The 13873-nt window shown below is 45.7% G+C and overlaps 1 protein-coding gene across 1 annotated transcript in view; it reads right to left on the reverse strand.

Moving 5' to 3' along the window:
- The window catches only part of DHRS12 (dehydrogenase/reductase 12), a gene marked incomplete at its 5' end in the record, with an annotated part of 36507 nt that extends 23084 nt beyond the window's left edge, over positions 1-13423 (reverse strand). Inside the window, 4 exons of the mRNA XM_082495394.1 lie at positions 489-581; positions 8885-8967; positions 12706-12839; positions 13368-13423. Of these exons, the coding sequence (XP_082351520.1) occupies positions 489-581; positions 8885-8967; positions 12706-12839; positions 13368-13423 (366 nt within the window). The remainder of the gene's footprint in view (positions 1-488; positions 582-8884; positions 8968-12705; positions 12840-13367) is intronic.
- Positions 13424-13873: the final 450 nt, after the last annotated feature.

A 13873-nucleotide genomic window follows, 5' to 3' on the forward strand; every position in this document is an offset into this window, starting at 1 on the left:
CTCAATAAATGGGAAAGAGTACCGAGCCCCTTACCAGTCATACTGCTTAACTGTTTGTTCTCTCCCTGGCTCTGTTTTAGACCACTCTAACTAAACTTTATACAAATGTTTAATCTTTAAGAGGGACAAGCTCAAAGCAAGTGTAATCTGCTCTTGGGAAGAGGCATCAGTCCCTGCCGTATTCTGTTTAGCAGAATATGCATAGCCTAACATGCAACCTAAAGGCCACAATGTTTGTGTGGAGAGAACCTCAAAAGATGCAGCTAAAAAATTACTGCATTTCTTTATTATTTTTTTCAATGCCATATCTGTGTATGTGAACTGAGAATAGACAAGGGCAAATGGACCACAGAGGCTACTCCAGCAACATCTAGAGAAAATCGAGCAGACAACTTCAGGTCAAATTGTAAAATCTAGACTAGCCATTGGACAAGTTCAGAGACTACACACTCCAAAGGCAGAAACATGATTTAAGTATGCAAACTTACCAACACGTTTAATTTATGTTCATTTTTGAATTTTTCAGCAAAGTTCCAGATTTCCGTGGGATTAGATATATCCAGAATATGCAAGAAGATATTCTAAAGGAAAAAAAAAGTAAGTTATAATCAACACGGTGAGTGAAGAGACCCTGTTCACTGCTAAGGCCTGTCTAGGTAAAAAGGTATTTAAGCAGTATGAAAAAAATATTATCTCAAGAACACAACTAAAACACTTATGGTCAACATGAACAACTGGGAAATCTAATTCTATTCCTTAAAACATGTTTAGTTCTTTGGGTCAGTTGCTTCTGAGCCATAGCTTTTTAATGCCAAATTTATTAAAAGAGAATGCTACTTAGATAAATATACGGGACAGACAGTCAGGCATAGCAGAGAACTAATAAAACATTGCAACGCTTGCAAAACTTCTGTTTAAATAATTCACACAGCAACTTCCTCTTTAGCTGAAAGCAACTTTCCAAAGCAATGCTCAAGGTCACAGCATTAGAGAATAATTTAGGTTGGAAGGAACCTCTGGAGGCTGCTTGGTCCCACTGCTATCTTAAGGCAGGTAACTGAGATCAGGTTGTCCAGGGAAGTTTTATTTCCTAAGATGGAGATTCACGAGCTTCTCTGAGCAGCCTGCTCCAGTGTTAGAACAACCTCATGGTGAAAAAAAAATAAATTCCTACTATATAGTCAGAATTTTACCCTGTTACAATGTGTGTCTGCTGCCTCTTGTTCTTTCACTGCAGACCTCCAAGAGGAGCATGACACTGCCTTCCTACACTCTCCCATCACGTGGCTGAAGACTACAGTAACACCCATCTCAGCCTTCTCTTCTTAACACTGAGCAAAATCAGCCTGCTCAGACTCTCCTTGCAAGACAAGTCACTTCTCCCTAGTCACCTTGGCAGCCCTCCACTGGACTCACTCCAGGACATCAACGACTTCCTTGTCCTGAGGAGCCCAGAACTGGGCACAGGACTCCTGCTGTGGTCTAACAAAGGCTTAATAGAAAGGAAGATGCACCTCCCTCAGCCTGCTGGCTAAGCTTGTGTTCATACAGCCTGGGATGTTGTTGGTCTTGCTCGCCCCAGGGCACACTGCTCACTCAGGGACAGCTTGTCACCCCCAGGTCCTTTCCTGCAAAGCTGCCTTCCAGCCAACTCATCCCAGCCTGTACTGCTCCATGGGGTTACTCCATCCCAGGGCAGGATTCTGCATCTGTGCTTGGTGAACTTCATGAGGTTCATGTCAGCCCGCCTCCTCACCTGTTAAATCCCTCTGAACAGCAGCCCTGCTCTCCAGTTCCTCCATTTGACATCATCTGCAATCTGACGAAGATTGCACTTCAATCCATTGTCCAAGTTGTTGAAAGAGACATTAAATAGTTTTTGCCCCTGTGTTGACTCATGGGGGATGCTACTATAAAATGGCTAACAGATCAGCTTTGTACTGTTGATTGCTACTTTCTGAGCCAAATGTTCCAGACAATTTTCCACCCAGTTTGTTACCCACCAGTTCAAACCACATTTCTCCAAACTGGCTACAAGGATACTATGGCAGACCATGTAAAAAGCCTTGGCAAAGTTAAGGAAAGTGTCAAGCACTGCTCTCCTCTTGTGCATACACAGAGTCATCTCACGAAAGGCAGCAATCAGGATGGTCAGGCCAGGTTTGCCCTTGATAAATCCAGTTTTTTTCTGAATCACCTTCTTGTCTTTCATGGCTTCTGTGAGGATTTGCTCCATAGCTTTCCTTGGGAGCAAGGAGCAAGGTGAGGCTGACCAGCCAGCAGTTCCCCAAATCCTCCTTACCTTTTTTGAAAATAAGTGGTTTGCCTTTTTCTAGTTAACAGAAAGGAGGTTTTCCTTGAAGATCACAGGATCATAGAATGGTTTATGTTGGAAGGGACCTTAAAGATCATCTAGTTCTGATCCCAATGCCATGGGCAAGGACACCTCCCACTAGACCAGGTTGATCAAAGCCCCATCCAGCCTAGCCTGGAACACTTCGAGGATGGGGCCTCCACAACTTCTCTGGGCAACCTGTTCCAATGCCTGACCACCCTCACAGTGAAAAATTTCTTCCTAATATCTATTCTAAATCTACCTTCTTCCAGTCTGAAGCCATTACCCCTCGTCCTATCGCTACATGCACTTGTAAAAAGTCCCACGCCAGCTTTCTTGTAGGCCCCCTCCAGATACTGGAAGGCTGTATAAGGTCTCCCCAGAGCCTTCTCTTCTCCAGGCTGAACAACCCCAACTCTCTCAGCCTGTCTTCACAGGCGAGGTACTCCAGCCCTTTGATCATCCTCATGGCCCTCCTCTGGACCTGCTCCAATAGGTCCATGTCCTTCTTATGCTGGGGGCTCCAGAGATGGATGCAGTATTCCAGGCAGGGTCTCACGAGAGCAGAGTAGAGTGGCAGAATCACCTCCCTCAACCTACTGGCCACATTTCTTTTGATGCAGCCCAGTATGAGGTTGGCTTTCTGGGCTGCAAGTGCTCATGTCCAGCTCATGTTGAGCTTCTCATCAACCAACATCCCCAAGTCCCTCTCCTCGGGGCTGCTCTCAATCCATTCTCCGCCCAGCCTGTATTTGTGCATGGGATTGCTCCAGCCCACATGCAGGACCTTGGACTTGGCCTTGTTGAACTTCATGACGTTTGCACAGGCCAACCTTTCAAGCCTGTCCAGGTCCCTCTGGATGGCATCTCTTCCCTCCAGCATGTCAATTGCTCCACGTCTTCGTGTTGTCAGCAAGCTTGCTAAGGGTGCACTCAATTCCATCATCCATGTTGCCAAAGATGTTTAATAGTACCAGTCCCAGTACCAACCCCTGAGGAACACCACTTGTCACTGCTCACCACTTGGACATCAAGCCACTGACCACAAGAAGATCAACCAGCTTTCTAAAGGCCTTTTACTCTCCATGTCTGTCTCCCATGGGATCCTGCCAACAAGGTCCATAAAAAAAGACAAAATCTGCTTTCCTAAAACCAAAGATTGTAACTCTACTACTCATCCTTCTCACCTGTTTCAATCTTAAATTCCACAATCTCATGTCCACTTTCACCAAGGCAGCTATTCAAGACTGCTATTTATAGCAGGTCTGGCAGAGATCACCCCTAGCTGGCTTGTCCAACACTCACATCAAAAAATCATCCTTGATGCTCTCCAGAAATCTCCTACATTGTTTACGCCCTGCCCTGTTGCCAGCGGGTATCAGGGTGGTTCAAATGCTCCATGAGTACCAGTACAGGGCTTCCCTAGCCCTCTAAAAAAGGCTCCATCTACTTCCCTCTACTTCATCTGGCAGTCTGGAGCAGACACCCACCATGACATCATCCACATTGATCTGACCTCTGTGCCCTACCCGTAAGCTCTCAACTGGCTCATTATCCATTTCAGAGCAAAGCTCCATGCATTCAAGCTACTCCTTTGCACAGAGCGTAACTTCTCCTCCTTGTCCTCCCAGCTTGCACTTCTAAAAGGGCCTGTATACATCCATTCCAGCACTCTAGTCATGCCAACCATATCTCTCTAATCCCAGTCAGATCACAGCTCTGCAACCATGCATGGATTCCTGTTTGTTTCTTATGCTATTCACGTACAGGCATCTGAGATGGGCTCCCAGTCATGTTGCTTTCACATGAAAACTGTGAGAGCCTCCATTTCACTGTCCCCTAGAAATGTACTCACTCTCCCATTACTCCTCTACTCTTCTGGGCTTGGTCTCTATCCCTCAATGAAACCAGTTTAAAGCCCTCCTCCCTATCTTAGCAAACCTGTTGGCAAAGATACTCACGTAATCACAGTTTTCAGAGTTGGAATGGACTTGTAGAGATCATCTAGTCCAACTCCCCTGCTAAAGCAGGATTGCCTAGAGCACATTACTCAGGACTGCATCCAGGCGGGTCTTGAAAATCTCCAGAACCACTGAAAAGAGTCTGGCTCCATCCTCCTTCAACCCGCCCTTTAGATACTTGTATGCCATAATAAGGTCTCCCCTCAGCCTTCTTTTTTCCAGGCTAAAGAGTCCCAGCTCTCTCAGCCTTTCCTCATAAGGGAGATGCTCCAATCCCTCAATCATCTTAGTTGCCCTTCGCTGGATTCACTCCAGCAGTTCCCTGTCCCTCTTGAACTGGGGAGCCCAAAACTGGACACAGTATTCCAGTTGTGGCCTCATCAGTGCAGAGTAGAGGGGGAGAATGACCTCCTTCGACCTACTGGCCACACTCTTCCCTGTGGAGCCCAGGATTCCATTGGCCTTTTTGGCAACAAGGGCACATTGCTGGGTCATGGATATTTACAAAATACTCTTGCTTCAGTTTGTCATTCCTGCTCAGCAATGCTCATTTCTCAGAGAAGGCCAAAGAGGTCATAAAGTCCAAAGACAAAGTGACACCAGCTGCACATTCGGGTGTTGACCTGCAGGGTGCATATGCTCCTACCCAAGCCCTTCCTTTCACTGGAAGAGCTCTACTCTTCTCATTCACTGGAGAGCACTACTTGGGCCCCCATGCCCTTCACCCTCCATAAGCACTCTTGATGAACTCAAGGTCACCCCTCACAATGTCATGGGTGCCCATGAGGTTGGGCAACAAAAGGTATTAGTTGAACATCCAGATGAGCCTCAGCAGGCTCTCCACAATACCCTAGATCCGAGTCCTCAGCAAGTGACAAACCTCTCAAGACATCAAGCCAAGACTGCAGATGGGTGCCTCCATCCCCCACAGGAGGGAGCCTCCAGCCATTATCACCCACCACTTCCTCCCAGTGCCGACAATGGTTCGGGCTAATCTGGCTCCAACACCTCCCCTGACAGAGCTTGTTCTTCCTCACCTGTTACCATGGCACTATACCTATCCTATAAATGCACATCTGTAGACAGAGAACAAGCCTGCCTTTTGTTGCCAGCATTCCTCCCAATCTTAGGAGTCTCTATCCACCACTTATTTGAGCCTAGCTTCTAGCTGTCCCTCCTTCCATGCAATGTGCAAAGACCCTGTCAATCTCCTGTTTCTGTTCCCTACGGTTATGCAGCCATCTTATCTCCTGCAGTTGCTTCACCTGGCAGCCCAGCACCTTGACCACAGCAGAACCCAACACATGAGGCCACCATCAAGCTCTGCCCCAGACTCAGGGAAAAGTACCGGTCACTCCCTGCAGATCAACATGTGCCACATCATTCCTCTGGAGCTCTGTCCAGGCCAGCCTGCCATGTGCCAGGCACAGTCACTCCAACTAGGGCAGCAGAGCACACTTTCAGGTGTATCACTGCACCCACTCCATCTGTCTCAGAATGTTGGGTGCCTTCTGCATCCCCTTCCATGCTAACTTTCTGCATTAACTGCTAAGTCCTTGTTAGGCAGCCCATGTCACAACAGTCTTGCAACATTTTGAAATACTGCAGCCAGGGATGCAGTTGCCATAGAATAAAGAAAGGAAAAGCTTGACAGAGAGCAAAGTTATAATTTTCTAAACCACCAAAGCTAGAAATATCTCACTCCAAACATCAAAGACCTTTTACTGTTTGTTACAGGCAAGTCTCTTGCTTTTTGCAAATATGTGTTCTACCTAGTACAAGCACAGTGGCATTTATCAGCATACAAAAGGCATGTGAACTCCTACTCTTCTCCTAGAGAGCACTTAGTCTCAAAAACATACCACAGATAGTCTTATTACGTATCCCAGGAAAAGGCAGTTCTAAAATAATTATGCAGAGGATGTGTTCTCATGCAAAACAACAAATAATCATTAAAAGACCTCCTCTCTTTCAAAGCTGTTTTTTCAAATACTCATTATACAAGCATATGAGGTAAGTGAAGAAGCTGAGAAAATTATAAAGCATTATTCCCTGCCTTATAATTCTGCTTCCCTACAGATAAAAAACACATTACTTTTTCTCTCTAGCCATTGGATTTCAGCTCCTTAGTTGAGTTAGGTCAGAATTTTCTTATCCTAATGTTAATTTCTGACCAAAAACTTGACACTGCTGTACTGCTTCTAACTGGATACCTCTCTAAAAGCTTTCTACTTTTAAAGCTACTACCATTATCTACCGGAACAGAAGAGCTGAAGGTTTTTGGGCAGATGTTCAACATTACAAGTGATTTCAGAGACTGAAAAGGATCTAAATCAACACTTATCTGCTGAAGACTGTCACACTGGCTCAGAGAAAGGGCCCCGAGGCCTGTTCCCTATAAAAGTCCTTGATGGTGGCAAAGTAATTTTCAAAGTGAGACCTAATCTCTGTGACTAGATCTACTTTAACAGATTAGGAAAACTTCCCAGTTCCCAGGTCTAGGTGCAGATGCCTGCCAAATAACAACTCCATTTCAACACTGAACTCCAGCATGTGTTGCTGTGGAAGATGGAAAAAAAGTCTTTGGCATATACTACAACAGGATCTCTCTCTAGATGATCTGGAAGAGCAAGTTAAGGCTGGATACAGCTTGTCAAGTTGTAGATAAAGCATTTTATTATCTCCCTGGATTGCTTCTGAATACGTACTTATAAAGAAGGATGTTCTTGTGGACTCCTTATTAGAATGACTCTTCCCAGTGCAGTTACATGTCCCAGAGGGCCTCTTATACAGCTCGTCTAACACTTCACTGAATGCTGCTTTCTATACAAGTGCCCTGTCCCCAGGGTCACAAACAAGTTCTGCAGTGCCGTCATACTCTGAGAAACAACAGGTTTGCTGCCTACCAAAAAGTGGGAATGCAGCAATCGTGCTGCTTTTAGATGAAGAACATTATTTGCCTTGAGTTTTGTTTCACCAAATGACAGAAAACAGAACATAAAAGAACCTTCAGAGGTCATCGAACTCACCCCTCTTCCCAGGCTGTCTGACTGAAGTTAGAAAAGGAGGTAACACAGATAATCACCAGTCTTACTATAGCCATGGGATTACAGAGTTATAGACAGCTGGAAAGTATTTATTTCTATATAAGGACTGATCTAATTCACCTCCATTAAAGAACTGAAGTATAATGCTGGTTGTGTCACACTAGGGAGCTGAAACCAAAGACCAGAAATTTAGCCAATATGGTATCTCTAACCATAAAAAGTCTTCAGAATTTTTGATCCACATTAAAAACTATTACTGGAATCAAAATACTGCGTTCAGGAGCCAAGTCACTATTTAAAATAAAAGTAGCTCTCCATCCAAGTGTTGTGGGTTAACCCTGGTAGGCAGTTAAGCCCCACACAGCCACTTGCTCACTTCCCTCCCAGTGGGATGGGAGGGAGAAATGGAAGGGTAAACCAGACAAAACTTGGGGGTTGAGATAAAGACAGTTTAATAAGTGAAGCAGAGCTGTGTGTGCAAACAAAGCAAAATAAGGAATTCATTTACTGCTTCCCATTGTCACACAGGTGTTTAGCAATCCCCAGGAAAGCAGGGCTTCATCGCATTCAACAGTGATCTGGAAAGCCAAACACTGTAACTGCGAATGTCCCCATGTCCCTGCTTCCTCCGTCCCCCAGCTTTTACTGCTGAGCACAACATCATGTGTTATGGGATACTCCTTTGATTAGCTGGTGTCACTTGTGCCAGTGTGTCCCCTCCCAACTTCTTGTGTCCTCCCAGCCTGCTCGCTGGTGGCGCAGGGCGAGAACCAGAAAAGGCTGTGTGAGCACTGTTCAGCAACAACTAAAATGTGGGTTGTCAACACTGTTTTGGTCGCAAATCCATGACATAGCACCATAGGAGCTGCTATGAAGAAAATTAACTCTATCCCAGCCAAAACCAGTACACCGAGACAGAAAGACAATGACTGTACTTCTCCATAAGCACACCCTCTTGAATAATTAGCAAAAGCAACAGTGACAGCTACAGGGCTGTACTGTACAGTGATATATGCAGAAGCAAAAAGAATCTGTAATAGAAGGGAGGAGGTAAAGAAGAGATATTCTAAGAAAAGGAGATGGAAAAGTCCGTAGAGCATGGAACTAGGACCACACACAGGACTTCACAGAGCAGCCAACCTTATCAAATCAAGAGCATGTTATTCAGACACATAAAACCTTCAACTCCAATGCTGTAAACTCATAAATGTTATTGCAAGAGTCTTGCAATGCATTAATTGTTAAAAGTCTCAGCCACATAGTTAGGAATAATAAGCAGGGCATCACAAAACATACAGACAAAAAGCATTAAATAAAACAGCATGTTCCCGGTGATGTTATAATCACAGAAAACATCACCTAGTGAAATTAAAACACTTCAAACCATATGGATGATAAACTACTAGATGTTTCCATGTCTGTATGAAAATACTATTAAAAACACAACAGCAAAATGACGAAACAGAGTACCTCAAGGCCTCTGAGGTCTTCAATATTAACAATCTTTCTAAGAGTAAATAAAAGACTGAAAAACAACTCACCGGATTGCCCGTTTCTGTCACTATTTCTCCTTTGGCAACCTCAGCCCGTTCCTTATTTCGGCAAACCAGATGAACCGTGCCACCTGGTGGATTTCGACAAGAAACACATTTGGTAATTAATTACTAACTGTGTTTGGGGGAGGAATCAGCAAAGAAGGAGGGCCAGGAAGTGATGTGCAATTTGCAGTTCTTGTTTGTGGTTAGTTTTTTATACAATCCGAATGAAACAAAAAAAACCCTTTTGTGACTGGATTCCAGTCTGTGGGACATCTATAGCCTGCTACTAGCAGTGGCAACACTGGTCAGATGGTCACTGAAATATCACAAGAGCTTCCCAGCAGGCAGAATGTATCTGAGCTGTGCACAACCAACAGTCCCACTTCTCTGCTGCCAAGAGCTAAGCAGTGGCTTTTCATCAATCCTGCTGAAGCTCAGGTCTGTGATGCTCTCAGGATTGTTGTGACAACTGCTGATGAGCTGGGAGATGGTTAGGGCTGTGGCACCCCATAGCAGTCCCAGGTCCACCAGCTTTGGGCCACTTCATTGGTCAAATTCCCTCCAAAAGGCACTGACCCAGCAGTCCCATCAGGCAGACCGGACACACCAAGAATCTCAACAGGGTCTGTCAAAGGACTGAGGTACAGATCCTTCAAACAAAAGGTTAAGGACAGAAAAAGCAGATGTAATAAGGAGGTCGGAAGATTTCTGCTTGGCTGTGATCCCTATGAAGGCAGACAGGAGAGATAAAGTATCATGCTGTAATAGGGTCCTCACACAAGGCTGGAGAACACTACTGCACTCTAGGTATTGTCCGCCCAAACCATTTTCTTTCAAGTTTGCACATCATGTTTAGTGTTGATAAAATACCAAGCTACACTGGCAATTGAAGCTAAGGCATCTGTATTGGAAATGCTTCTTTTGACACATGCCTTAGAAAGATCAAAAAAGGCTCTGAGCAACAAAAGTGAGTGTAATTGCTCTGTGAAAAGGAAATAAAAATGCCAGATATCAGAATCCTTCTCAGCAGTGGGAGATATGACGAGGACCATGGCCACAAATTGCAGCTTGGGACGCTCAGGTCAGACATTAAGAAAACAGTTTTCACTGGTTTTCTTCTAAATACATCAGGCTGTCCCAAGAGACTGCACAATGTCCATCCTTGCAGATTTCAAAATCCAGCAAGACAAAGCAATGACTGATTGGATCTAGCATTGGCAACACTGTTCCTTCAAGTGGGATGCTGGACAAGATGATCTCTAGAGGTCCCTTCCAAAAAACTTTTCCATGGAAAGAATACACAGGGCAAGGCTCCTCTCAAAGGCCTCAATATTTATTGTGACCTCATAGCTTAGCAACATTAAAGAGAGCCTTCAAAAACAGGACTAAAGTACAAGTAGGTATAATTCATTTACATGCTTTGGTTTTGTATCATTATGTATTTGTGATCATTACAAGTAATGTGTTAGTCTCTCTTTATTTTTACATATTGTTAAAGGTGTTTTAGGGGTTACTAGCAGTCCACCATTAGCAGGCTCAAGCAATGGAATCCCAAAGGCGTGATAATAGAAACAATGGTGTTCAGAACCCAAACTCAAAACACCAAGTCTACCTTAGGGACAGAGCAGTCACACACCGCACAGCCTAGTGTGGGGGTCTAACAGTGAAATTTTCTGTCTACGAGAGATGTTTTTCCACTAACCACCACTACAGCAAGTATACTTCTCATGCAGCTGATGCAGGCAACAAGCCTCAAGGGGCATCTGAAAATTTCTAACAGGGTGTGACTCCTCTACTGCACTGCCAGAGTTAGGTGGGTTACTTTTACCAAGCCCACAACCACAGTGGGAAACACCTGAATCTGGGATAGTCATACAAAGGACACTAACCAGTGTTTAATAAAAGTTTCATCTTCAGTTCGTGTTACACTTACACCATGCATGGAAGGAACTGTGCACAGACAGGCACTGAATATATACAGATCGGAATGAAAGACAGTCTTTGCCCCAGGGAAAGCAGATTTCATGAGTGAGAGAAAAGACAACCAGAAGGGACAGTGTCCAAGGCTCATCTCTGGACATTCTTACAGTGATTGCAGACTTCACTGCAAAAGAGGGCTTTAATTACTGATCTTAAGGCAGTTAAGGATGTGCATTTGCAGTTGTTTAAGGAGCTCTTCCCAAAGCACAGGGGACAGCACAAGTAATGTGTGCATGTACAAATTAAACACATGGAAGAAGTAGCTGGCCGTCAAGATGACCGGGAAATTTATCATAGTCTACAGTGGAAAACATTAAATAAAAACACAGGTGGGTTTTAAGGGCTTTGAATATGAACTTTTTTCTTGTTGTTAAGGACAGAGGGAAATTTTGGGGTGACCTACGGGCTAGGAAAGGGATTTAAATATATTTTCCATGGTAAAGGTTGAAATTATTTGAACTTAAACAACACATGGGAATTGTTAGAGTGGCTTGGAGAAGACTGCATCAAACTGGAAGTGCAGCTGACAAGACATACAGGAAAGGCCAAATCTGCAATGCCCGTAAGACACAGATTCAGAGACAATCTGAACTCAGGCTAAAGAAATTGTCATCAAGACTGTCATTATTTACAGAGATGTGAAGTGCTTGAAGGTAAAGCCAGTGTAGCTCGGTTATTCTTTTGCTGAGTCTGAATTCCTTATTTTGTTATCATGGTGTACTTGAAGAGATTCAACTAGAAGCCAGAGCCCCAATAGCTGATACTGAGTTTCAGAGTGACACGTGCAAGGATCAGGAAGACACTGTTAAGTCATTTTAACTTCATATGCACAGAAACGCCCACACAAGGTATCAGACAAGCAGTCTGTGCCCAAGGTTTTTCTTCGGGCTCCAAATACTAGACATGGTGACCAAATCCTATGCAGATCCAGTCAGCTTGACAGCTTGCAAAACCTGGCAGACATATCCATTTGTGAGCAAAACAGTCACCAGACAAGGCAATACTTACATAAGGCTATTATATATAATGGCAGTAGTGGGAATCTGAAATCAATCACATACTGGTACTGATGGGGATCTTTAACCCAAAGGCTCTTTGATGCTAGTAATTTTGAATTGGTTTAATTTAACCGAGTCGCCACTTTCGTTCATAAGATAGTTATGAAACCTAAGCAGGCAAAGAGAGAGCAAAGAGCTGCAAGCTCCTCCCTTTTATTGTACGTGCCAAAAGTCTTATCACTCTTGCACAACAGGAATTATTTTGCCAACTCTGAAAGGGATTAGGTTTATCCTTCAACAGTAGCTAGTTCCAGTTCATACCATCTCATTGCTTACAGAGAGCAACAGAAAAAATGGTTGCATGTAATCAGTTAAAGGGCACAGGTTATTATTGTTAAGACCAAGCACAACTATTTTACTTCTTTTATACTCTCCCGTCTCAGCTTAGCAGAGCCAATTGTTTTCTTTCATCATATGATACAGTTGCAAGTTCTTCAAAAGAGTTCAAATTCAGCCAGGCTGCTACTGGTACCAAATCAGCCTTAAACAGACCTTGATCTGTCACTAACATCCTCAGATGCCACTATAACACAGATAGTTTTGGTAAACATGTGCTTGAGAAACGCTTTGCAGATCCTCTCCGCTAATTTTGTTTCATTATTGCAGTTTTCACAGCACTGGCTATGCTTAAACCTCTAATCCACATTAACAGGTCTGTAAAACAACACGCCTGACCCCTCGTTCCCAGGAGCTGCGCCTTTGTGTTTGCACTGGAAGGCCAAACTCGCTTCCTTCCATCTTCTCCCTATCAACCCCCTGGGGTGTCCTCATCAGGGCCCAGCTCACCTCTCCGGGCTAACTCTGTGGCTGTGGCTTTGCCAATGCCACTGTTCGCGCCGGTCACCAGAAAAGATCTTCCAGCCACGTTCACCTCCACATCGGCTGGATTGAAGTGCTTGGAAGCAGACTCATAGCCACTCCTGAATCAATCAGAGACACCTGTGAGAAACTAGAAGAGAGTACCTCCAAAAAAACCACCAAAACCCAGGGGACGGTTAAAAAGCACTCTCCCCTCACGGCTCAGCGTACCCCCCTTCTCCCCATTACTCTCCGTACCCGTGGGACAGGCCACCTACAGCACCAGTAGCAGTGCAACGAGTGATGCGGCAACAAGTCGAGGCGTTTGCCCGCCACAAGCCACACTGCCCAAACGTCTGTCACTCGGGAGGTGGCCCTGTGGCTGCCCGAGAGAGCCCGGGGGCGGGGCGGGCCCAGGCAGCGCCGCCGGGCAGCTCCCACTGATAAGGCCTTGAAACTTGCCCGCTCTGGCAGGGGTGGAGAGGCTTCCATTAAAAATATTTTTAAAACCCCCCAAAACAACACCTCGAAATAGTTAAACGCCCCGTGGACGCACAGAAACGCCCCCAGCCTGGCCACGGCGCGGCGCCCGCCCCACCGCCGCCCCCCCAGGCCGCGCTGCCCGGGGACGGCTGTGGTGGTGGCCGTACCTCGTGTACTCCCGCAGCCCCTTCACGAACCACACGGCGTTGCGGTACCAGGACATGGTGGTGGCGGTGGTGCTGCCGCCGCCACAGCCGGGCTGGCCCCGCCTCTGCCCTTACATAAAGCGCCCGGCCCAGCCCTGCCCGCCCGCCGTTAGGTAAGGGCCGAGGGGCGGCCCCGCCCTGCCCTGCCCGCCGCCGCCGCCGCCATTACGGGCAGCCCGCACGATGGGGAGAGGGGTGCGAGAGAGAGTAGTGTGTGTCTGTGGGGGAGAGGTGTGCCTTCCCCCCTTTTCCTCCCCCACAGCGGTTTGTGTTTTTTTTTTTTGTTTTTTTCTTTTCCCTTCCGTTTTCCTCAAGGAAAGGGGGCTGCTTTTAGCCACCTAGCTGAGGTGTCTCCAGCCAGCCAGGGTGTTGTGGTGGTTGCTGGGGTTAGCCTCGCCGCTCTGGGGGCTGCTGCCAAGACCTGGCTGAGGCAGTGAGTGCCATGTTGCCTTGTGAAAGCTGTGGTG

The sequence above is a fragment of the Vanellus vanellus genome, assembly GCF_965231255.1.
Source record: "Vanellus vanellus genome assembly, chromosome: 1".
In the NCBI taxonomy this organism is placed as follows: domain Eukaryota; kingdom Metazoa; phylum Chordata; class Aves; order Charadriiformes; family Charadriidae; genus Vanellus; species Vanellus vanellus.